The sequence below is a fragment of the Pygocentrus nattereri genome, chromosome 16, assembly GCF_015220715.1.
Source record: "Pygocentrus nattereri isolate fPygNat1 chromosome 16, fPygNat1.pri, whole genome shotgun sequence".
In the NCBI taxonomy this organism is placed as follows: Eukaryota; Metazoa; Chordata; class Actinopteri; order Characiformes; family Serrasalmidae; genus Pygocentrus; species Pygocentrus nattereri.
In genome coordinates this window covers 20,641,065-20,667,300 of record NC_051226.1, presented here as the reverse complement: position 1 = coordinate 20,667,300, position 26,236 = coordinate 20,641,065, and the positions used below count along the sequence as shown (strand labels likewise).

The 26,236-nt window shown below is 40.6% G+C and overlaps 1 protein-coding gene across 2 annotated transcripts in view; it reads left to right on the top strand.

Moving 5' to 3' along the window:
• pcxa (pyruvate carboxylase a) overlaps positions 1-26,236 on the top strand; it is a 188,453-nt gene that overhangs the window by 2,449 nt on the left and 159,768 nt on the right. For both annotated transcript variants that reach the window (XM_017685009.2, XM_037546276.1), the window contains 6 exons: positions 5,221-5,362; positions 5,861-6,045; positions 10,695-10,860; positions 12,209-12,354; positions 14,463-14,580; positions 15,111-15,262. In XM_017685009.2, the coding sequence (XP_017540498.1) occupies positions 5,221-5,362; positions 5,861-6,045; positions 10,695-10,860; positions 12,209-12,354; positions 14,463-14,580; positions 15,111-15,262 (909 nt within the window). Of the gene's footprint in view, positions 1-5,220; positions 5,363-5,860; positions 6,046-10,694; positions 10,861-12,208; positions 12,355-14,462; positions 14,581-15,110; positions 15,263-26,236 lie in introns of those variants that run through there.

Here is a 26,236-nt window from a genome sequence, read left to right as displayed (position 1 = left end):
ATTAAACACCATGCTGTCTATGTAATTGGGAGAGCAGTGAAATCAGACCTGGTCAAATCTATCTGCACTCTTGATTTGGTCTTGAGAAAGCAACTGCTTAGTGCTTAGTCAGTACTTCACCTCTGACTGATGGCTTCTCAAGGCCAGCAGGTGTCAGATAATATGATACACATGCAGCCATTTTAAGAAACTTGATGCCTCTTGTTGAGTCAAGCTATGCAAGCCGTAGCCAGATGTGACTTTACTAGAGATGACACGATACCACCTTCTCGTTTCTGATACTGATACCAAAACTTTTGAGAATCATCTGAATCCAGTACCAGCTTTAAAATGATCTTTTTTTTTTTTTTTTTAGTTCAATAGCTTTTACTTATAATGGTCATCTAAACGTGCCATACACAAACCTCTCAAATACCATTTAAAGTGAAGGAATTGTGTAACATTCAGATGGCTAATTGTCCTTAAATTCACAATTTGGCAGCCTTGGGCTACTGTTACTATCACATGATCTGCTTTATGTTGTGCTGTAAGCACTTCTCTGATATTTCAGGCCAGGTTTTACAGAAATGAATCAAATCTCATATGTGATCAAACATTTGAGTGCTAGCTTATTGCCATCTCTAGGTACACCAATAAGGGAGCCTAAAAGACTGAAAATTGTGGTGTTCAACATATAAGCTGTCAGAAAGAAAACATTTCAATAATGCAGCTCAAGTTGGAGGAAATGGTTTAGTTGGTTGGTTATTTACTTAATAACAGCTACATGATGAGAATCGCAACTTGGTTTGCCTACAGTGATAACTACAGGCTTTTAATTCACATGTTTGTAGATTGTTTACCAAGAACAAGTGTGCCAAGCCTGAGATTATAGGAGGTTGGGTGGAATTCTCTAAGCCACTGGAGGTGCCTCCTGGCCCCAGAGACCCAGTCTTATTGTCACCAACAAATTACAGTCCACACCACCATGCCTTATTGTTTTGGTGAGCCTGATTACCCTGGTGGACTGTCCTCAAAAATGTTGGTTTCACTCCAACAACCAGTCAAACTGCTAAAATTTCATAACTTGGAGCTTCAAATATGATTGTCCAGAGTTCAGCTTTCATTCGCTTTGTGTCCTATTCTGGCAGCGCTTTCTTGTTTTGCATGTTGGGGCAGAACAGTCAGTGTATTGTTGATCTGCCTGTGGAATGCAATCCTTACGAGAGTGAGAACAGAATAGAGAACTGGGTCATTGGCAGATGCACTGGCAGATTGAAATCAGACACCTTAAGTACACTATTGTGATTGAAAGGGGTGCCGTAATAAAAAAAAGGAAGGAATAATGACCATTTTTGTTGCCATTACATGTTGCCCAATGTAGCAATGTTACTTTGACATTTCTCCTCCAAAGCCTGTATTTTGTTTCTTCTGACTTCGAGGAGTTGGACCTTCTGAACACAAAGGTGTACAATAAGCTTTTGACATTGATTGATCCAGCAAATATTTTGGCAGGCATAGTTATTTCAAATATATGAGTGGATCAGACAGCAGTGCAGTGCTATCTGGAGTTTTTAACACTGTGCTCACTCGCTGTCCACGCTATTAGACGCTCCTTCTTTGTAGATGTAAAGTCAGAGACGACAGCTCATCTGCTGCTGCACAGTTTGTGTGGTCATCCTGTAGTCCTTCATCAGTGGTCACAGGATGCTGCCCACAGGACAGGATATTTTTGGTTGGTGGACTCTTCTCAGTTAATCAGTGACACCGAAGTTTTTAAAAACTCCAGCAGCACTACTGTGTCTGATCCACTCAGACCGGCGCAACGCACACTAACACACAACCACCACATCCGTGTTACTGCAGTGCTGAGAATGATCCATTACCCAAATAGTACCTGCTCTGTGAGGGTTCTTGGGGGTTCTGACCACCATTCTTTTAGGATACTTGCTTTCAGTTTTTCAAAGAAATATGCAGGGATATTTTTCCACACCTCCAAATGTTCTTTCTGCACTAATGGCTTCTTGACAGCTATACATTCTTTCAGACTTGTAGTATTGAGTTGTCTTTTCACAGTAGAAGGAGAAACATTTTTGGATTTTTTTTTTCAGATCTGAAGCAAGTGCATTTTAGACAACAGGTAGAAATTATTGGCAGTTAGCATGACACTCAATAAAGGAGTGGTTCTGCAGGTGGGGACCACAGACCACTTCTCAGTACCTTTCTGCTTTCTGGCTGATGTTTTGGTCACTTCTGAATGTTGGTGGTGCTTTCACACTCGTGGTAGCATGAGACGCACTCTACAACCCACACAAGTGGCTCAGGTAGTGCAGCCATCCAGGATGGCACATCAATGCGAGCTGTAGCAAGAAGGTTTGCGGTGTCTGTCAGCGTAGTGTCCAGAGGCTGGAGGCGCTACCAGGAGACAGGCCAGTACACCAGGAGACGTGGAGGAGGCCGTAGGAGGGCAACAACCCAGCAGCAGGACCGCTACCTCTGCCTTTGTGTAAGGAGGAACAGGAGGAGCACTGCCAGAGCCCTGCAAAATGACCTCCAGCAGACCACAAATGTGCATGTGTCTGCACAAACGGTTAGAAACCGACTCCATGAGGATGGTATGAGGGCACGACGTCCACTGATGGGGGTTGTGCTCACAGCCCAACACCGTGCAGGACGCTTGGCATTAGCCAGAGAACACCAGGATTGGCAAATTCGCTACTGGCGCCCTGTGCTCTTCACAGATGAAAGCAGGTTCACACTGAGCATGTGACAGAGTCTGGAGACGCCGTGGAGAGCGAACTACTGCCTGCAACATCCTTCAGCATGTTTGGCAGTGGGTCAGTAATGGTGTGGGGAGGCAGTTCTTTGGAGGGCCGCACAGCCCTCCATTTGCTCACCAGAGGTAGCCTGACTGCCATTAGGTACTGAGATGAGATCCTCAGACCCCTTGTGAGACCATATGCTGGTGCGGTTGGCCCTGGGTTCTTCCTAATGCAGGACAATGCTAGACCTCATGTGGCTGGAGTGTGTCAGCAGTTCCTGCAAGATGAAGGCATTGAAGCTATGGACCGGCCCGCCCGTTCCCAAGACCTGAATCCGATTGAGCACATCTGGGACATAATGTCTCGCTCCATCCACCAAAGCCACGTTGCACCACAGACTGTCCAGGAATTGGCGGATGCTTTAGTCCAAGTATGGGAGGAGATCCCCCCCAGGAGACCATCCGTCACCTTATCAGGAGCATGCCCAGGTGTTGTACCGAGGTCATACAGGCATGTGGAGGCCACACAATACTGAGCCTCATTTTGACTTGTTTTAAGGACATCAAAGTTGGATCAGCCTGTAGTGTGTTTTTCCACTTTAATTTTGTGTGTGACTCCAAATCCAGGCCTCCATTGGTTAATAAATTTGATTTTCATTGATTTTTTTTTTTTTTTGTGTTTTTTTTTTTTGTTTGTTTTTTTTTTGTTGTTGTCAGCACATTCAACTTTGTACAGAACAAAGTATTCAATGAGTATTTCATTCATTCAGATCTAGCATGTGTATTTGAGTGTTCCCTTTTATTTTTTTGAGGGGGATTCACTGCTTAAGGCCATATATGGTATTTCATTTGTAATAATAAGGAAAAGCCTTTCTGTCTGTGGATGTCTGAGATTTTACTGGTATTGGACATGATGGTGCTTCCTGCATTAGCATGCACATCTGTTCTCTCTTTGTTACAAGAAAACTTCTTAAGTGGGGAAAATGTGTTTTCCCTTCTAAGAAAGACGTCTCATTCAAGCCTCAGCAAGTTTACATTTACAAAGTTTACTTATGTATGATAAGAGAGCAGCCTGACCTTGGGCATAGAGAATGTGGTTTGTTTTAGGTCTTGATTCTGTAAAAGACTGCGTTCTGTCAGGGTATGTGTTATAACTACGCTCTGCAGCTGCTTTTAGTAGGTTAGGATTTATCACTGTGTGGGACACTGGCAGAATTTAGGTAATGGGGAAAGACCGACATATGATCTTGGTTCTAAACTGATGACTTGGCACACTGAGCTAATAAGGAAACTGTGTCCTGCTTTTTTTTCTAGTATTCCCCCAACCAATCTCTCCTTATCGCTTAGAAATAAATAGGCTTGTTACCTTGTCTTTATGATCTCTGTTGGCTGTCCCATATCAAAAGGCAGTTTAGGTTAAAACACTCATTGTGATTGGGCGGAGCTTAACTTCTACAGACCGAGTTGGCAGAGATATGTAAATGTGTTGGTTTTTGTGACATCATATGAACTATGAATGCAAAACAGACTGGTTTGCAACTTAGTTTTAGGAGTAACTAGTGTGTTTTGACAGTTTAACCATGTTTAAACAGTACATCAAAGTCTTTTCAAAATGTAAAAAAATGTGAGGAGCATTCATGCTTATAAGAAAGGGACCTGTTTAGTCTTAATGCATGTGCTGGAAAGCTCTCTGTGCTGCATGTCAGTGCTCACATTTGCATTGATTCAGAAGTTTCTAAGGCCTAGAGCCAGCTTTGGGGAACATCCTGTCGCCTCATGGCAGTTATAAAGGAATTTTCCCATTCCTTTTCCCTGTCTTCCTTCGTGAATTCAGTATCTGTGTTTTATTCAGGTGTGCCAGTTTTTTTTTTTTTTTTTTTTTTTTTTTCTTTCTCTCACTGCTCTGTTCCATGTCTTTCAGTATGATAGTGTAACAATAGTACAGTGATGTCTTTTTGTCAGTGAAATGTTTTTTTTCCTCTCTCTAAAAGCCAGAGGAGGATAGCTTCTACTGCTTCAGCTCTTCCAGTAGTATTTAAACAGAAATCCAGAGGAAGTGACTGTACCAGTTAGGCATGTATGACTGCAGGCTGTTTTGTGTTTTATAAGGTTGGTTTCAATTAGTAAAGAATTTTTGCTCCAGTCAGAGATTTGGAGAGTGACATGCAACAATTCACAACTTTCGATGAACTCTTGGTTAATATTTTAAAGTGCCATAAGGAATCTGTCTGTATTCTATGCATGTCTTTTCCTTTGGAATTTGATCGCCCAGATTTGTTTTCCCCTCTCAACCCCTGAAGTCCACTGCTGCTTTATCTTATCAGAAATTTGGCAGTAGCCTTGTTGCAGTTTCAAAGACTGCAAAACTAATTACCACTTTCTTATCTTAAAAATGAACTATCATAACTTTTATAGATATCCTTCACAATCATATCTGAAAAGCTTTTTTTTCTTTCCTTTCCCAATGTCTCCTCTCTCTCTAGATGCTGCTGAAGTTAGGAGGCATGCGTGCTGCTCTGGGTGTGCTGGCAGTCCGGAGGGCATGCTGCCACTCCCGCTCTGCCCACACTTCACCACAGACTTTGGTGTACAAGCCCATCAAAAAGGTCATGGTGGCCAACAGAGGTGTGTAGAGATGTAACAAAACATCATGCATTGTACTGAAGAAGGATATCAACTGGATTCTATTAATAATGCCATCCTATGCAGTTGCATTGTTTGAACGCCAAAGGTCACCAACCCACATCAACGATTTATTTAACCCACACCAGCAATCAACTTAACCTGCATCAGCAAGTTTAAGATCATACACACACTTCCAACTTAACCTACACCAGCATGTCCAGCATAAAACACACTCTCAATATTGAATTGTGAGCCTAGCATTCTGAAATTAATTGCCAGCTAAATATCATTCCACCTCTCGAAATTAGCTTTTTTTTCATCACTTGTCTTGCAGCTTGTATAATTTTTGTGTTAAAAAAAAAAAAATACTAAAAAAAAAAAAAAAAAAAAAAAAAATAATTTCAGTAATGTACAGTGCTTATCTATAAACCAAGTGAGTATGGCTGTTTTCAACAATGAACAAAGGTATGAAACTTTCTCTCTTTTTTTTTTTTGCAGGAGAGATCGCTATCCGGGTGTTCCGAGCTTGTACGGAGTTGGGCATCCGGACCGTGGCTGTGTACTCTGAGCAGGACACAGGTCAGATGCACAGGCAGAAGGCAGATGAGGCATACCTCATAGGCAGGGGCCTGCCACCCGTTGCTGCATATCTGCACATACCTGACATCATCAAAGTGGCCAAGGTCAGGACAGGAGAAAGTTCAGTTTGCCTTGTCTATTGATTTTTCATTGAACTACTGCTTTAACCATTCTGGAGGTCTTGACTATTAAAGAACAGGGTGAAAGGGGACTAACAAATAACATGTAGAATCAAGGAGGTGTTCCTAAAGTGCTCTGTGTGTGTACATATTAAAAAAAATGTTGCTGCCAAAATGCATTTGTGCAAGACAGTGCAGTGGTTAGTGTTATTGCCTGGGTTTGATTCTGACCAGGGTCCTTACTGTGTGTCTGTGTGGGTTTTCTCCCACAGTCCAAAGATATGCAGTCAGGTGAACTGAAGATACTAAATTACCTCTAGTTGTGTATGTCTGGGTGTCTGCCCTGCAATGGATTGGTGGCCTGTCCAGGGCATTTCCTGCCTTCTCACCGGCTCCTGTGAAACAAGAGAATAAGTGGTTTAGAAGATAAATTAATTAATAGTATACACACCCACACTTTAATTTAGTATGTCCAGTTTGCATGCCTGCCTGCATGTATGTGGACTGTGGGAGGAAGCTGGAGTATGCATGTACATATATACACTACAAGGACAAAAGTATTGGGACACCCCTCCTAGTTATTGAGTTCGGGTGATTTGGCCACAGCCTAACAGGTAGCTGAAATTAAGCACAAAGGCTTGCAGTCTCAATAGACAAACACTGGCAATAGAATGTGTTGTACTGAAGGACTCTGAAGTGACTTGACATGACACCGTCATAGAATGCTACCTTTGCCATAGCTCAGTTTGTGAAATTTCTGTCCTGCTAGATCTGCCCCTGTCAACTGCAAGTGCTGTTATTGTGAAATGGAAGCCCCTAGGAACAACAACTTGGCCAGAGTGGAGCCACTGAGTAGTGGAGTGGTGGGGGTGGCCACTGGACGCTGTACCTGTGCAAAAGTATACTGTGGAGTGACTAATCACACTTCTCTATCTGGCAGCCTGATGGACGAGTCTGTGTTTGGCGAATGCCAGGACAACATTACCTGCCTTGACTGCATAGTTCCAACTGTAAAGTTTGGTGGAGGGGGAGTAATGCTATGGGGTAGGTTTTCAGGTGTTGGCCAAGGCCCCTTAGTTTCAGTGAAGGGAAATCTTACTGTTTCAGCAAAATACATTTTGGACAATTGTAAGCTTCCAACATTGTGGAGCAGTTTGGGGAGGCCCTTTTCTGTTCCAGCAAGACTGTGGCCCAGTGCACAAAGCAAAGTTCATTAAGGTGTGGCTGGTTGAGTTTGGTTTGGAAGAGCTTGACTGGTCTGCACAGATCCCTGAACTCAGCTCCACTGAACTGAGATTGTGAACCAGGTCCTCTCATCTGTGTCTGACCTCACAAATGCTACTGTGGGTGAATGGGCAAAAATTCCTTCACACACTTTAAATCCCCCCCCCCCCCCCCCAACTAAAACCTATAACACACAAGCCTACCTAGTAAAAAGTGTGTGTGTGTGTGTGTGTGTGTGTGTGTGTATATTTAAAAAAAAAAAAAAAAAAAAAAAAATCAGGTAAATCATCCAATTTGCCCAGAGCTTGTACTGTCTCTCATTAACTGGCTAATAAAATGAAACGCAGCACAGGATGATAAGAACTTGAATACTGTTCTGCACATATGAACAGATTATTGATTATCCAATTACTGGCTGCAAAGAAATCTCTGGCAATGTTGAGCAAGTTGGCTCTGGTAGCATGGCCTTTAATTGATTTGCAGAAAATTGTTTTTTTTCTCTGACACAAGTACAATCGCGTAGGGTATCAAAGGGCATTATCTGCCATGTCTGTAGCCTCATCCAGCTGGATTGCAAATTCTGGTGCTTGTATGCAAGTCCCAAGTCATTTGTGGACATTTTTGTTATCTGCTATTCGCCAAGCAGCTGTAGTGTCAGACAGCAGTATAGTTTTCATCTTTTGAGCTGCACTGTCTCCAAGCATTGCATTACACTTGTCCCAGCTGCACAGAGAACAAGGATCTCTCCCATCAAGTATGATAGGAGAAGCCTTTGCAATATGGTATGCTGCCTCATCTGATGATTTTAGAAGACTCCGAGGAGCTTGTTGCAGTTTTTGTGAGTTTGGTTAATTCAGTTTTATGACAGTCGTTTAAGTATTTTTACAATCCTGTCTCTCACACGAGCGTAGTTTGAATATCTCTGCTCGAGAGTCTCTTGAGGAGAGTGCCTGTCCATTTTTAGCACACTCTTCTGCAAAGTGTATGCTTTGTGTTTGGGCAGAATGTTGACATTCCTACTTTCCAGCATGACAGCTGTAGGGTGTCAGTATATGACTGGTTCAACAGACACGCTGGGGACCATTGGGATCCTGGGAAAATCTTAATTTGGAGCAGCAAGTGAAATGCTGAAATAGCCACCCACAATCTCTATCTGAAATGTGTGTCCAATCTGAGGAAGAGGCAGAAACTCCAGTCTATCTCTGTTGTAATCAGTCTCCAGGGACTGGTGTAACCCTTACGTGGCAGGGTTGATGCTGTTATTAACACAAGGAGACATGGAACCAAGTACTAAGTAAGTGATGATGCAGGCATGTCGCAAAGCTGAAAGAGGCCATCCTGAAGTCTGAATTTTGTGATAATTATAGGGGTATAAGCTTCCATTACTAATTTGCTATATTAATTTCTTTGCATCAGTGCAAAACTAAAGAAATGAGCATGCCCTGGTTGCTTGACTGCATATATATAGAGAGAGAGAACTGTAAATGTTTCAATTAGTAATAAAAAAAAAAATTATAGCAATTGTTTAGACTGGATGGTGGGAAGGTTCAAGATCTACAGGTTCCTCTCATGGAAGTGTTTAAACTTTTGATGTGGCAAAAAAATGTAGGTTATGATTTTATATACACATCATATGTCGTCAGTCATTACAAATGCTTTGCCTGGAGTGTGAGCATGGAAGCTGTGGGTGAGAGTTTAAAATAACAAGTTACGTGTTCATGAACCATATAACTTTACATCACTCACATGATGTGCAGAGTGAGAAGGAACAATTCAAGCTTGTAAATCTTGTGTAACCAGCCTACCTAATACTTATGGGGTGTGTGTGTTTCTTCTTAGTTGAATAATGTGTATCAAAATTTGTGGGGTTGAAAATGAACTTGGTAGGCTTGACTTGAGTTGATTGTCCAGCACAATTTAAGCCTTGTTTAGGACTGAATTAGTCAGTCATGTCTGAAACACAAAGTGCTGGGCTGTTGGCCTGCAGCACAGGTCGAAGTCCCACTGCTGGAACGACAAGTGAGTGTCTGGTGTCTGACCCGCTGCTGGAATCTGAACTGTTCGGACTTGAGCCACTGCTGTGATTTACTTCAGTGCAGTAGTCGCGACTCCGACTTTTTTAGCCAAACTTTGGCTGAAATGGTAGCTAGCTGACCCTGTGAAAAGGGGCTTTTTTCCTCCTCAAGCATGCTGCTTCTCTGTCCTGTTTTGTATTAGGAATGCATGATATCATATGACTCTCTATCACAATATTCACCCTTTCCATACTGTAACATGCAAATCATTAAATATTGATCACTTAACCTGGATCATGTTCTCTAATTTTTTTTTTTTTTTTTTTTTTTTTGGCTGCAAAAAGTGAGTAATTTAATGTTGAGTAACTGAACCAATTTATCATAGTACAGCCATAAATTTTAGGGAAAATGCTGATTGTAGATCAGTAAAATTACTTCTTTGTATGTGCCTTAGGGATGCAACAATACAGTCTCAGAAATGTGAAACTGGGCTGTATCCCTCTCGTCAATACAACTTAGAATATAATTGACTCCACACACTCATCTCCAGGCTTTTTTTTATTGTTCTGTTTTAAAACATTGGGTTATGAAAAGGTACAAATGCATACTCCTTCACCTGGGGAAAGAAAAATGGAAAAAGTGGCAAAAAATAGACTGGAAGTGTAATATCAGTTTGCTTACGTTTAACATAACAGTACAACAAGACTACCTTACTAATTGAAACACTGGAGCAATATTCATATTTCATGGTAAACTAGATCAACTCTGCGGACATTTAGATGTTTGTTAGCTTCTGAAAACATGCCTCGTTGCAGGGTATGGATGAGGCCTATGTACCTCACCACTACAAAAGAGTGCAAGGAAAGGGAAATGGATCGGCAGTTGGCTATAGACCAATATAGAAATATCTGATCCATTACAAGCCATTACAATATGTTTGTTTTTCAATTATGTTGAAGTCGCTACACTTAATAAATTGCTGTGAGCTTCTAGTTTAGCCTAACATTTACCAGATCAGATCTTTTGGGTGTTTAGCTGAATCAGGGCATTCATATGAACTAATCAGCATAGATATTGCGGTCATAACAAAATGTCTTCAAAATGGTAACACTCAATTTTAATGTATTATTTTAATGTAATAAAAGTAATTTTGGACTCCTGTTCCATTGTATATATTTTGTACTTGAAATCTCCAGACAATGCAAAATGCAGCTGGCATTTTCAAAAACTGAATTTGCTGTTCTATAACCAGGTACCACGAAGGGTTTACAGATATGTTGCACGGCATATCACAGTACATTAGTTACAATGAGGTGCATATGCAGCCCTACTCTGTCTGTCTGAACTTTACTATACTAGCACCAAATGAATGTATATCTGTTTTGTGCCCTCCAGGAGAATGATGTAGATGCCATCCACCCTGGCTATGGCTTCTTGTCGGAGCGGTCTGATTTTGCCCAGGCCTGTGCTGATGCTGGAGTGCGCTTCATCGGCCCTGCTCCTGAGGTCGTCCGCAAGATGGGGGACAAAGTGGAGGCGCGTGCCATCGCTATTCGTGCTGGTAGGTCAAGGATTAGCTTCTGTAAAGACGGTGGCTATGAATATGGGCGCCAAGGGGCCATCTTGGTTTGTTCACTCTGCTCAGATTAACCGGTCTGGCTTCAGATACTCAGTCTTATTGATAGCACAAGTGAGCTATAATAGTTTCAGTATTGCAGAGCTGTACAATTTAGATGAATTCTCTGTGTATTCACAAAGATTCTTAAAGTAGGAGTGCTTGTCCTGGATGTGTTCCTGTCAGGATGATCATTGTAAAGACATCAATCTGATCTTAAGTCAACACTTCTACTTTATTAAGGTTTGTGAATATGGACCCTGAGCTATATAGATTTTACAGTGGAGAGCTTGTCATCTTTTTTTAACTTTCTGGTATGGAGGTGGATGACCTTCATATTGGTGACATATATGGGTTGGCGACATGATAAAATTATAATCACAATGTTTAAAGACATGATGCACAATCCACATCCGTGTTTTGTTTTTTCTGGGAGTGGTAAGTTGTAACAGTTACATTGCACAAGATAAACAGTGTGGGCGTACAAAACGGGTGCTAATAGTATTTAATGGTTAGTATGAAAGAGGGTTCAGCAGAACATGTAATGCTGTTTCATCAGGATTTGAGCTCACAATCTCCTGAAAACTGAGCAGAAGTTTAGATATAGACTGCTCCCTGTTGGCGCCTTTTCTAAATCTCTCACAATGAAGCACCACCATCTCTTAAAATGTTCTTCTGCATGTACAGTGTAAAAAGAGAGCATAGAGAACAGGCCGAACAAACTTGTCATCTTGTCTCCTGTAGGTCTCTCTTGACCAACAGGAATTTGAACCCCAGTTTCCCAGCATTTTTAGCCAGCTGCTTAGTGGTAAATTGGTCCTCTCTCATTCTCTGTCAGTTTCCCAGCACACTAATTATTGCCTTTTAAGCATCATCAATGAGTTACTTGTCACTTGACGATATCCAAGTATATCACCTATCAGCTGGACCTAATGGTGACAATATGCTCAGAAAATTTTGTTGTTGTGTTGATGTGGTGATTTAACATCATTTCACCCACGCCTAGCTCTTCAGTACTGTTTTGAGTTGATCAGTCCCTTATTGAACTCCAGTCTGTAGCATTGTTCTTTTAACATTGACTTTCAAATGAACTTTATCTCCCTTAAGGGTAATTAACCTACAAATCTGTCCAGAAAAAATAAAGTTGCCTTTTTAAAGCACTTTCTAGACTAATTACATTGCTAGAAATGGTAACTGGCATCAGTACAGACTGTGTGGATTTGCTGGGCAGGCTGGCTGTAAACAACCCCACTATCTTCACTGTGTGTGCATGTCCCTGTGTCGTCTCCTGCAGGTGTGCCAGTGGTTCCTGGAACAGACGCTCCTATCTCCTCTCTGCAGGAGGCGCAGGAGTTCTCCAACAACTATGGCTTCCCCATCATCTTCAAGGCTGCGTATGGTGGTGGGGGCCGTGGCATGCGGGTGGTCCGCGAGTATGAGGTAAAGCATGTCTGCTGCAGATAGATGATCCAACCTCAGCCTCATGTCTCACTGCTCTCACTGAGGCCCTGGCTTAAACCCTGGCTCTGCAGATAATGACAGGATTTCTGTTGCTTGTAAAAGAGAAGGATAGTTTTATTTATAGTGAGCCTAGTTGCAGTGTAGTATAATACTGCGAACTGTTTTAATGTAAAAAATCTGATTTATGGACATTTTAGTTTTAGTATGTGGCTATAAAGGGTTTTCATACATGATCTGATGGATGCATTGGTAAGGGTGTAACAATTTCAGTACATATTTTGTCAAGTAGAAAGAGGTTCAAATGGTGCATTGCAGTTTAAAGCTTCGTTTTGCCTGAGCCTCTTGATCTCTTTTTATGGAAACCAGTCACTGATCAAGCCTTGTGGGTGCAGCATAGCTAACCAAGTAAAGCAGGTTGCGATAATGCTGCCTTTGCTCAAATGACTGCTTTTTTTTTTTTTTTTTTTTTTCTCCCCCAGTTATAAATTCTAGGGGTTGTGATTTTTAAGGCTTAGCAGTCTATTTGAGAACCTTTTATTTATCTTAACCAAAATTGTGTGTTGTGACAGTCATTAGAGGACAGATATACTAAAACACCCTTTTAAGGATGGTCCACAGGTTCTCAGTAGGACTGAGGTCAGGGAAAGATGGTGGCCAAATAAATTTTTCTCCTATATTCATAGCAGCCAAAGGGTCAGTGGTGTTTTTGCAGCATGGTGGATGGTGCATTGTCCTGCATAAAAATTATTTCAGAGGGCATAATTCTTCTTTCTGTGCTATGGCATAAAATGGTTGGTAAGGAACTTTACATATCTTGCAGAGATCATTAACACCCTCAAGGACCCTAAAGAGACCTACAATCTCCCTTCCCAATATTGCGGCCCAAATCACACTGCCACCTCATTACAGACGTCAGTCTTATTGGAACCATGCACCAACCATCCAAAACTCCATCCATCTGGACCGTCTAGTGTGGTACAGCAATAGTCAATGAATCAAACTGTTTGAAAATGAGTGGTTATGGATTTCTAAGCACACTGTGATTGTTTCTGTGAGCGTTCATGAGAGGATGTCCAAAATACAGCTTTATGCATAACTGCAATCTGTAGGATCCTTCATCAAGAGGTTCTTGAGACTCCAGACACCAGCAGTTTCAAATACTGGCTTTACTGCTCAACTGTGGTGTTTTCATAGCTGCCCTTTTAGTAAATTTAACTTGTCTGATGGGAACATTCCTTAATAAGCCTTTATCTGGTGTATTTGCCTGTGCTCGGAGTTATGCTGTCACATAACTGATTTCAAAACTGTGAAAAGTTTTCATGAATTTGCAAGGCATTACACGATTTCACACTTTTCATATTTTCACCGTATTGCATGAGAACTGATTTGCTGAATAATTTGGAACAATCTAAGTAAGTTTCCCTTTAGTCAAGATCACCTGGAAACTAATTAGCAAACCTGTCTGAGATACCACTTTTCAAAACCACATGAGAAACACTTTATTTAAAAAACATTAAAATCTAAATGCTCATTGTACTGAAATCCTACTGGTATCACTTGCATAATAATTTGGAGCACAGTGTATTTAGAGAAACTGCTCTTAAGACACTTGAGTGTAAATAACCCTGAAGTTTTAAATACGTTTTACTGAATTTTTAAAAAGTTTTTATTAAATTAACAATAATATGACATGGCAGACATTCACAATGTGTGTTTTTTTTTTTTTAAATGTATTTATTTATTTATTTTTCCTTTTCTCAGTTGAGAAAATAAATGTGTGCAAACTCTCTTTGCTTCCATTGCTGCAGAGAAAGAAATCATAGCACCAAAAAAAGTTTCGTTAAACAGCATACAGTCATGATTTGTTATCAACGGCCACATTTTAGCACCAAAATAAAAGGTTTTTGCACAGACAATTAGTAAATCTGCCCATAGAGCTCTACAGAATTAAAAGACATTAGTACAGTGTTCAGGTTGGGTTCCATCACAACCCCTGGTGTGTGTGTGTGTGTGTGTGTGTGTGTGTGTGTGTGTGTGTGTGTGTGTGTGTGTGTGTGTGTGTGTGTGTGTGTGTGTTTTATGTGCAGGAACTGGAAGAAAACTATCAACGGGCCTACTCTGAAGCCCTGGCTGCCTTTGGTAATGGAGCACTATTTGTTGAGAAGTTCATTGAGAAGCCCAGACACATTGAGGTGCAAATTCTAGGTGAGTGAAATGCTTTTTAGTTGTTTATCCTGAAGCACTCTTGTTACAGGCCTTAAAAAGCTTAAAAAGCTCTGGTTTCATCCCACTGTTTTACAGCAGCTTTTATGGGTGTGTCCTTTATCCTTTTAATTATATCTTTCAGCAAGCTGAGGGAACTTTTTTTTTTTAATATACAATGTTTGTCTCAATGTTGGACTGTTTTCTGGGTGAAAATGGAAATTATATTCACAGCAAATTGTCACACAAAGTTTGTGTCTTTTATGCTGCTGTCTGACATTTTTTGCAAGCGTTAATTAACTTGCATCTACTGAGATGTTTGCTTGGAGAACAATGGAGATCAGATGTAGCCTGTTCCACGATAGACAGACAAACTCTTTTGTTAATCAGGAAGAAGCAATCACTCTTGTAAGATGGTTTAAGATATTAACAGATGGTTGTGACTGGAGCAGCAGATTGTGTTTATATAATGGTGTTTGAGATGAGCAGTCAGCTCTGTTCTTTGACTCATCTGTCTGTGTCGTGTTGTGCAGGTGACAAGTACGGGAATGTGATTCACCTTTATGAGAGAGACTGCTCTATTCAGAGGAGGCACCAGAAGGTGGTGGAGGTTGCCCCAGCAACACAGCTAGATCCCCACCTCCGAGACAGGCTAACTGCAGACTCGGTCAACCTGGCCAAACTGGTATTACTAAACGCATTCACACGTCATCAGTTTGCTCAGACTTGAAAAGCTACTTATGGGCAGAAGGGCAAAAGATATAAATCGGATACAAACATTAGAGTTGTGTATAAGTGAATTTTAACTATATGCATTTGACATTATTATAAAGGAGAAGCAAAAGTCTGGGTAGAGGCAAAAATAGTTTAGCTAGAGCAATAAAATCATTAATGAAGCACAAAAGACATTTAGATCTAGGTGTTCTTTTCCTCCCTATTCTCAGTCTTGAGGTGAAGAGGAAGAAATATCCTCAGAGAAGGTAGGGTCTGCCCCCTTTGTTAGCTTTTGTGTTTAGTTCTTATTATAAGTAATGCAATATAATCAGTATTATGTTATGCTCCAGTTTAAGTGTATTAAGGCTCGTATTGAACAAAATATTGTGTTGGTAGATTCCTACTGTATAAAAATCTGAAACTAACTGGAAATTCACCCACTTGTGCATTAGACAGAGCAGAATACAGCCAACCTGAAAGTGAAAATACATGATTAGTTTGAATTAAGTCAGTACACATGTTCACAAGACAGGTTTGTGATGAATGTAGGCATTCAGCTGTGTCATATGAGGGCCGTTAAAATGTGCCAAACCATGGCGTTACCTTGGACATGTGGATAAGATCTTGGCTAAGCCTCAGGATGTATTCCTAGTTTCTAGTGAATGTGTATCTGTGAGTGTGCACCCACACAACCACTCATGAGCTGTACTGTAGCAAGTCTTTCAGCACCGTGCTTGTCCTTGCTTTGTATTATATTCTACTCTTGTACATTCCTACGAGTATTTTATGGTCATCAGAGTTTAATTAATTATTTTTTTTTTTAAAAACTCCTCCACAAACTTGCTTCATCTCCTCTTTGCAGGGACAAAGAAACAATGATTCTTTTTTTTTTTTTTTTTTGTGCAAGGTCTGGCACACTTTCAACTTGCCTGTTATTGAAAACATTTCCCCATGTGTGTAATTCTCACTCTTTCCCTCTCACTCACTTCCTCCTCTTTATGGCCAGTACCACATTCTGCGGAATATTTGTTCTGCTTTCAAACAGTAGAGGATACATGAAAGGGCCTCTCAAAGCATCAGGACTTTTGAAGTCTGTTGTGTTCGCTTTCCTCTGAAGCTCAGCATGTTAATGATTCTTTATTTTTCTTTATTTTTTTGTGTGTGGAGGCGGAGAGTGAAGGTCACTATGATTAGGATAGGAGTGCATGTGGTGAGTGTACACTATACAAAGGAATCATGCAGGGTATGTAGAAAGGTGCTTGGATCCCTAGCTGCCCATACAGTGTGTGTGTGTGCGTGTGTATGCTTTCAGACACCAGATGGCGCTGGTGATGTTGGTAACCACTAGGCTGTGACCAAAATGGAATCAAAGTGTCCCATTCATATTGACTGTTGAATAGACACCAAACTAAGACGTGCGCCAAGGCTTTTTCGAACAACGTGAGCAATGAATTGACACTGATTGTCATTGTGTGCTGTGATCAGATTATAGCGTGATTGAGAAAGCGCTTACTGCTCAGCCTTGTGAAAAACACTGGGCTCAGAGCTGCACACGGCTGCTCTCATTCTGATCTGCTCATTAGATGTGGTGCAATGGGTCACATCGCCAAACTAATTACTCTTCGTTTTGGTGACGGCATGCCAGTGTCTTCCCTGGTCCCTTATGCTGTGCAAGTGATGCACATATGCACTTGCCCAGGGGGAGAGATCATTGAGGGATGCACCGTTTTACATGTACATACAGATACTAACACATGCACATCTGTCTCAACACAATTTTTTTTTTAAAGTTTTGACTGTATTGACTTTCACTCTATTGACCAATACAGAGCATATGTATGCATTCATATAAAATTTAGCTATTATAAAATTCAAGCTTAAAGATTTAAGATCAACCACAACTTCTTATTTTACCTGTGTGTGTGTGTGTGTGTGTGTGTGTGTGTGTGTGTATATACACCTAAAAATCTGTGCACTTGGATCTAAATACAGTTATATGTAAAAGTTTGAAAGCCCTCTTGTCCCTTTTTCTGTGTGATGACAGTATTTTTGCATAGGTCACTTTTCATTAAAAAAAAAACAAACAAAAAAAAAAACCCAAAAACAACAAACCGAAAAAAACAAAACATGTAATTTGTCTGAGGTCACCCAAGCTTCCGAATATGACTCAATAATAGTGGACAAGTAAGCTTTTTCAAATTATATTAATATTATTATATTTGTTTTCAGCTTGTGAATGCAGTGTTCACAATAACTTGAACACTGAATGAACATGAAAATAGGGTTAAGGCAATTTCTCATGCGTCACCAACATCCAGTGACAGCAGCAGTGGTACATGTTCCAACTATGACCGTAGCCTTCTCACTCTTTCACCGCTGTGTTACGTCTTGTTTCAAGTGAACTGCAGTTTCCTGCTCTGCTGTTGCTTTTGCGTGATTGCTGTGTGTAAGCATTGTGTAGTCTGCTGAAGGTGCTCCAGTATTAATGTTAATGCCTGATACTGGGCCTATCAAAAGAGCCATTAGTGGTACCCCTGGTCATTGGAAAGCTGTATTTAAATGAGAAGACTACATGGTAGCACAGCAACAGATGGTTGGAAGGGTCAAAGTAGGGAAATGCGTTAATGGTGTTGAAAAGAAATGGAGGTGTTAATAGTTTGACACCACTGCTAGCCCATCTTTACTCTGTTCATCAGTGATCAGGAACCCCCACTGAGCAGATATTATTTGGGTGGTGGATCATTCTCAGCACTTGCAGAGGCATGTTAAGAGTGTGGTGTAGAGTGTGTCAGATATAGCAGTCCAGTAGCACTGCTCAACACTGCATACACTTACTGCCCTGCTCAATTAGACACCTACCTTTTTGGTCCACCCTTTAGATGTGAGAGACCACAGCTTATCTGTTGCTGCATGGTCATCCTCCAGTCCAGGAGTGGGGAACACCATTCCTAAAGGGCTGGATTCTGATTGAACTCAAAACTAAAAGGTTTGGTTGCTGTGCCGGGCAGGGAAATCCCCAAACTACTCTCTCTGTCCTCAGTTCCCCACCTCTGCTCTAGTCCATCAGAGATCGGTTTATATTTATTATATTATATTTTTAGTTGGTGACACTGCAAGAGCTCCTGCAACACTGCTGTGTGGTCAACTCTGTGCATTGCACAATTGCTATCAAACCACTACCATGTTACTGTCCCTGCAGTGCTGAGTATGATCCACTGCCCAAATAGTACCGCCCAAATTGTACCTGCTTACCACTGATTGGATAAAGCGTGGCGAACAAATTATGGAGAGAAACATATGGAACAATAAAATGAGCTGTTAAAATGGCCAGTGAGTTTTTACCATAGTAAAAGCAAAATGCAAAATTATTTTAAACTAAACTAATTGTTACTCTTGCTCTTAGCCAGCTAAATTTTTATTTGGAACTAACTTTCACTCTTGTAGCTACTGTTTTCACATGATGAGCTGAAGCAGAGTAATGTTGCACTACAAGAAATCCTGTAGTGTTTCAGGCAAAATGTGTTATGGAATAACTTTTTCTTTTGTCCTTAAACATTTTTCATCATATTCAACATTATTTAATATTCCCAGACATTTTTGGTGCCAGATTGCCAACTCCGATAGGTTTTAATGGATTATTATCTTATGCTGCTCTAATGGTCTCATGTGTCTACATGGCCTGTGTCTGTAGGGTCCTGATCACATAGACCATGTGAAGCTTTGTCTTCTGCAAGTATGCATGGGGACTAGAGTACTCTGGTACTTATTTGAGGTGGCAATGTTCAAATCCTGATACTTCATTTTCATTATGGGAAGACACAGAAAATATACAGGCTAACGATTCAGAGAAATATGGATTTCATGTTTTGAGAGGTCTCTAAAATGTGACTGTGTTGCTACTGTGAACTGTGTGTTAATGTGAGTGCATTAGTATAGACGTGTTATTAGAATGCAAAGGTGATTGAGAACCTGAGGTGGATGGCTCTAGTGTAACTTTCCCTCTGAGTTGGCTAACTACTCTAGTATGTTGGCATATTGTCGTCTGAGGATAAAAGAGCTTAGGTAGAAGACCTTGTCTTCACTGTCATCTAAAAAGCAAGCTACAGTTTTGGATGAAATCTTTTTTTTTTTTTTTTTTTTTTTTTTTTTTTTTTTTTTTTCTTTCAGTGCAGTTAGCGGAGTTCATCATCTCTTAGAAATACTTGTCTCAAAATGAGCACATCCCTATTTTCTGTGTGGACTAATCACATGAGCAAAATTACAGCATTCACAGTAGTTGGTGTATTCAGTGTGTTAATGAAAAATTATTACATTGCTCATACACAGAAATGGGCAAGGCTATTTGAAAATGTGCTCAAAATGGGGAAAAATTCCTCTAATCACTTCAAGGACACTGTTAATCATGATGTTTTTGCCCTTTTACACCCTGCATAGCAATCTTTTTTTTTTCCCGCTCATGTGGCCCATAAGTGCTACCTTTGTGTGTAAGTCACTGGCATACAAGCATCATTCTCCCAAACGGGTATTGAACACTGACTTTTGAAGTTTTGGACTTTTAACTGACTTTCACTTGTCAAAACAGTCAGGACACTACGAAAACTTTTCTTATACTAAATAAAACTTATAGTATACCAGTAGTTACCATTTTAGTGAATTATGAGCTTAATTTAAAACAACTGTCCAGTACATGACTTGCAAACACAGCTTTGAACAGTTGAACATACTTAATCATATTTTTCATTAAACACAAAAAATTACTTAATTGCAGAAAATGTGTTTCCGTAGTGACTTAAGGTTACACACTGATTTTCAGACTTTGGGACACAGTTTGATACTGCTCACCATGTGGCCATAAAGGACGAGAATGTAGTCTCACTTCTTGCTCTAAATTGCATGGCTAAAATAAGACTCTGCCTATTAACTAAAACTTAGTATTTTGTTAGGGACATGAAACTGTGGAACGTGTGTTTGGGTTTTTTTTTTTTTTTTTTTTTTTTTTTTTTTTTAAATTAATTAATTTATTCATTATATGCGTTTTAATAATAAAAAGATTGGAGATTGTAAAGTGTTGCCAGGGGAAAGTGTAGCAAGGCAGCATAGGGTGGTTGTCTGTAGAATGAGATTAGAAACAAAGAGGAAGAGTGAAGACCGAGCCAAAGATTAGATGGTGGAAGCTGAAGGAGGAGGATGGTTGCAGGCAGTTCAGGGAAAAATTGCAACAGGCCCTTGGGGGCAGTGGGAAGCTACCTGAGGACTGGGAAACTACAGCTAAGGTGGTGAGAGAAACTGGCAAGAATGTGTTGGGTGTTTCGTCTGGTCAGAGGAAAGAAGACAAGGAAAGTTGGTGGTGCAATGAGGACATCCAGGAGAGTATTCAGAAGAAGGCAGCTAAGAAAAAGTGGGATACTCAGAGAGATGAAGGAAGTAGGCAGGAGTACTGTGAGGCTAGTCGCATAGTGAAAAGAATGGTGGCAAAGGCTCAGGCCTATGATGAGCTGTATGAGAGGCTGGACAGTAAAGGAGTAGAGGACTTGTATCGCTTGGCTAAACCGAGATAGAGCTGGAAAGGATGTACAGCAGGTTAGGCTGATCAAGGTTAGAGAGGGAAATGTACTAGTGAGTGAACAGAGAGTGTTGAGTAGGTGGGAAGAGTACTTTGAAGATCTAATAAATGAGGAAAATGAGAGCGGGAGGACAACGGGGGGAGAGATAGTGGATCAGGAAGTGCAGAGAATTAGTAAGGTGGAAGTGAGGGCAGCTTTAAAAAGAATGAAGAATGGAAAGGCAGTTGGTCCTGATGACACCTATGGAGGTATGGAGATGTTTAGGAGAGAAGGCAGTGGACTTTTTAACCAGGTTGTTTAACAAAATCCAGGAGAGTGAGAGGATGCCTGATGAGTGGAGAAGCAGTGTATTGGTCCCCATTTTTAAGAACAAGGGTGATGTGCAGAGCTGCAGTAACTACAGAGGTATAAAGTTGATGAGCCACACCATGAAGGTATGGGAAAGAGTTGTTGAAGCAAGGCTAAGGCGAGAGGTTCAGATCAGTGAGCAGCAGTTTGGTTTCATGCCCAGAAAGAGTACCACAGATGCAATTTTTGCGTTGTGTGTTGGTAGAGAAGTACAGAGAAGGTCAGAAGGAGCTACATTGTGTCTTTTGTGGATCTAGAGAAGGCACATGATAGGGTGCCAAGAGAGGAACTGTGGTACTGTATGAGGAAGTCAGGTGTAGCTGAAATGTATGTTAGGGTGGTGCAGGACATGTATGAAGATAGTGAGACAGTGGTGAGGTGTGCAGTTGGAGTGACAAATGGTTTCAAGGTGAAGGTAGGGTTCCATCAGGGGTCAGCTTTGAGCCCCTTGTTTGCAATGGTGATGGACAGGTTGACAGATGAGGTCAGGCAGGAGGCTCCATGGACCATGATGTTTGCAGATGACCTTGTAATCTGTGGTGAGAGTAGAGAGCAGGTGGAAGAGAATCTGGAGAGGTGGAGGTTTGCATTGGAGAGGAGAGGAATGAAGGTCAGTAGAGACAAGATGGAATACATGTGTGTGAGTGAGAGGGAGGCAGGTGGAAAGTTGAAGATGCAAGGAGTAGAGGTCGTAAAGGTGGATGACTTCAAATATCTTGGGTCAACCATCCAGAGCAATGGACAGTGTAGAAAAGAGGGTGCAGCCAGGATGGAGTGGGTGGAGACGGGTGTCAGGGCTGATGTGTGACAGAAGGATAGCAGCAAGAGTGAAAGGGAAGGTTTACAAGACAGTAGTGCTTCCTGCTATGATGTATGGTTTGGAGACTGTGGCTCTGTCTAAAAGACAGGAGGCTGAGCTGGAGGTGGCGGAGATGAAGATGCTGAGATTTTGTTGGGAGTGACAAGGATGGACAAGATTAGAAATGAGCAGATCAGAGGGACAGTGAAGGTGGAGCAGTTTGGAGATAAAGCCAGAGAGGCCAGGTTGAGATGGTTTGGACATGTGTTGAGGAGGAATAGTGGATATATTGGGCAAAGAATGTTGGAGATGGAGCTGCTGGGTAGAAGGAGAAGAGGTAGACCTCAGAAGGTTTATGGATATAGTGAAGGTGGACATGGAGATGGTTGGTGTAAAAGTAGAGGAGGCAATGGATAGGGCAAGATGGAGGCAGATGATCCGCTGTGGTGGATTATTATTAATAATAAAAAAAAAACGCCTGAGAAATCAAACTTTCAGCTCCAGTTTAAAAGAAATCAAAAAAGATCTTTTAAAATTAATTTGGAAAAAGGCAAAACAGTAAGTATTATTTTCACAAGTTGAAATTTTAATGGTTAGGGTTTGGCACAGACATTACCCCTCAAAGTACCCTATAAATGGTTTTGTACGTATTTAGCTCATTATTTCTGTTAATCCCTTGGGTTTAAATAGATCGTAACCTATTTCCTGTACATATCTGAGCTCTGAACAACTCATTGTTTTTTTCATTACTGTGAGACTGCAGTTTGAACTAATCCAGTAGAATGGTTTCTAAATAATATGCGTTACATACACACTGAGTGAATGTCGGTAGCTGTCCATAAATAATTGATCTTTCGTTAGTCTTTGCGTGGCCAGCAGTATTAATCTACCTGTTCATAGCCCACATCTATCAAACTGGTATGGGGATCTAACAGTGAGTACCAGTGGCTGACAAACAAAAGCCCTGTTAAATGTCTTGCATCATTTTCCTTTAAAGGCTTTTTTGCTAATCATTTCATATTGATGTAGCAAAGATTCTTGCGAATGTTTGTGCACACCTGCTTGTTTAGTCTTTCGGATCAGAGCTTTCACTACAAAATCACTTTCTGGCGCAAGGCTGCTGTGGCTGATTCTTTTGAAAAGCCAATTTAAAACCTAGCAGATGAAGCACATTGAAGCATCTAGCTTAATGATGCCCATTTACTGGGTGCCTCCAATTTCTGACGATCTTATAACGATCATTAAACGAAACTTAAATATAAAAGGATTTCAGTGCTGTTCTTTCAGAAGGCGGAGAGATATTTGAATGTGAGTTTTTAGCAGGAAGAATTCATTACTTCTGACTGAAGGGGCTTCATATGAACACAGAGCTGATGGATAGTTAGTTGGAGTGTGTGCTGCGGTTAATGTGTCTGCACTACTTTTAATGGTCTTCCCATTCCTCATTTAGTAAGCTCATTTAGATTTTCCTGTTTTTCACTAAGAATGCAATTTGCAAATGTCATGGTCTGTAGCAATTACTGAGCATTCGGCTCACTGCATTAAAACCGTGTGTGTGTGTGTGTGTGTGTGTGTGTGAGAAAGTGAGTACAACCACCTTCTGGTGTTTTGTGGACATCACACACTTGTAGAAACTTGTGATTGTTCTGTTAAATCGTGGGTGAGATGGGCTTTAAAGCTTCTCTCAACCCACTCAAACTACATCCAGGCCTTCATTCAGGTCATGGAGGTTGTACAGAAATGGCTAAGGTGCAATATGACTTGGTGTGAACTATAAAATGACCAGAACATCACCTTGTAGCTGAATGCTGCGGGCAGATATTTCTGACAACAGTTGTGCCTCATTCTGACCTCTGTGTGTATGTGAGCTTGTCACCCAGGCATATGGATGCTGGATTATGGTCAAGGTTACTCTTTTTTTTTTTTTTTTTTTTTTTTTTTTTTTTTTTTTTTTTTTTTTTTTTTTTCCCTGTTTTTAAACTTTCATCTTCAGTTAGACATCCAAAACAGTTATTTCTAAAAAGATAAAATAACTTGTCCCCATATGCCTGCATGAGGTGCATGCACATGAAGGAGTGCTGGAGTAAACTTTGCTTATAATGTAAATTTAGGCAAACGATTATGTTCCAGTCAGATGTAGGGGTAGAGAGGAGGTAACATGTGGCATGTGATGTAAGAAGGAAGGGAAGGACACAGACAACAGTAGCTGCAATTTGTCAATTCTTTTTTTTTTTTTTTTTTTTTTTATTCTGTACTTCCCACTTGTAAATGTGTATGCTACAAGAATAATAGGCTATTTACAAAGAAAGATTGAGGTCCATGATGCAATGACTTCAGTTGCTAGGATGCTGGGCATTAATAGTACACAGGTTGAATGTGGAGTATTGAGCACTAACTAAGTATAAACATTTACTTGTATGATCCAACCAACTGCAAAGGTGGACTGAGGTTAGTGTCAAACAAATGAAACCAAGAAACCAGAAGCCTAAACAAATCTGGTCCTCAGCAAAAATACAGCGGTAGCTAAGCATCAATGATGCCCTCAGTGTTCAATTGCAACACCTGTGTAGTAGTTTGGTAGAGTGAAAAGGGGGTAGAGGGAGGGAGGGAGCAACAGCAAATCCAAACCAAAACATGGGTTAATTATCATCTGTATAATTATCACAATGAATTATATAATCATGATCCAAATTGATATGCTAAGTGCTACGTGTGAGTTACAGAGCCTTACGTTATAGCTTACATCTTTCCTGATGATGATGTAATCAGTATATGAATACTGGCTGGGCTTCTAATATGACCTAATAGTTTAGAATAATTATGATAAATGAATATTGTGACATGTAAGCTCTGTGATCTGTTGGTTAGAGACCAAAACACTGTTAAACCATCACATTGGCATTCATCCTCTAAGCAAACTCATCCATTTTACTCTCTACTGAAGAGTAAAGCTCAGTTTCTTTGTTTCCCCAGAGTATTCTTTGCCAGACTTAAATTCAGTGTTATCTGTCCAAGTGGCAAGTATGGATACATGTTGATTAGATTGGTACAAAGGAAATGGATAAACAGAAGCATAACCTAAAAAAGTTATGTAAAGGAGAAGGAAATGTGCATAATATCAGCTGCATGCAAGTTACCGCAATATTTGGTAGAAAAAAAATGGGAGTCGGCACAACATTTGTTGTCCAAAGCGACTGCCATCTGTGTTGAGCTATGTGATAAAGATATGGTAATTTTTTTTTTTTTTGTGTTCATTTTTGTAGTTTAGTGTATTGTAAATCATTTTGACAAATCCATGCTGCCCAAATGACCACCTGGATGTGTTTTGAGCTGATTTGGGAGAAGTTTTTGGGACGTATTTATAGCAAAGATTTGAGTGACTATCAATTTCTGGTTTGAGCAGTATTGGCTTCGCAGCTCCTGCTTGAAACTAAAGAAGCATGATTTGGACACCAAATATATCTTGGCTGATCGACAGAGTGGAAAACTCTGCAGATTTGATTGGGCCGAGCCATTCCTTTAAACATCTGTTTAGATGTGCTCATACATAAACACACATTTTTGGGAAATGTGCTTGAGCGTGTGAACAGAAATACACACTAATTCATGCACCCAGTAGATCCGGATATAGAAGCTGAAGATAAACATGCATAATTCGACTCTATTCAGTGGTGCTAGACTCTGCTCAATAAATACTGCACAATACAAGCATATCGAGCTTGTCATTCAAACATTCAGCCTTATCTGCAGTCTCTCAGACACATGCTGGCACAAGGTAGTGCACACACGCCCAGTCTGCCTTACATATGAATAATAAGCATGGACCACTGAATTTACCCCATTCGTTCTGTTGGTTGATTAATAAACAGAAAATTTGTAGATGTGAGTGAGTGAGTGTGCATGCTTGCGTGTGTGTTTTGTATAAATGAGAAATGAGAGGACTTGGTGAAGGAGATTGAGAGATGAAATTCCTGCCCCATCTGTTCTGTCATATGGCGGAGTAAAGAGAAGAGCATAGCTAAGATGGAGATAACACTTGGCACAGCTTGCAGATTTCTCAGCACCATCACCAGAATCCCATTTCAGCTCTGACATGTTCAGACTTTCTGAACCTCTTTAGCATTTGTTGAGCTCAGCTTATCACAACAATGCCATTATTTACACTATAGGTCCACTATTTTTGAGGCAGTCACATCTGTGGCAGGCTATTGTTAGACTCAGGCACTCATTTCAA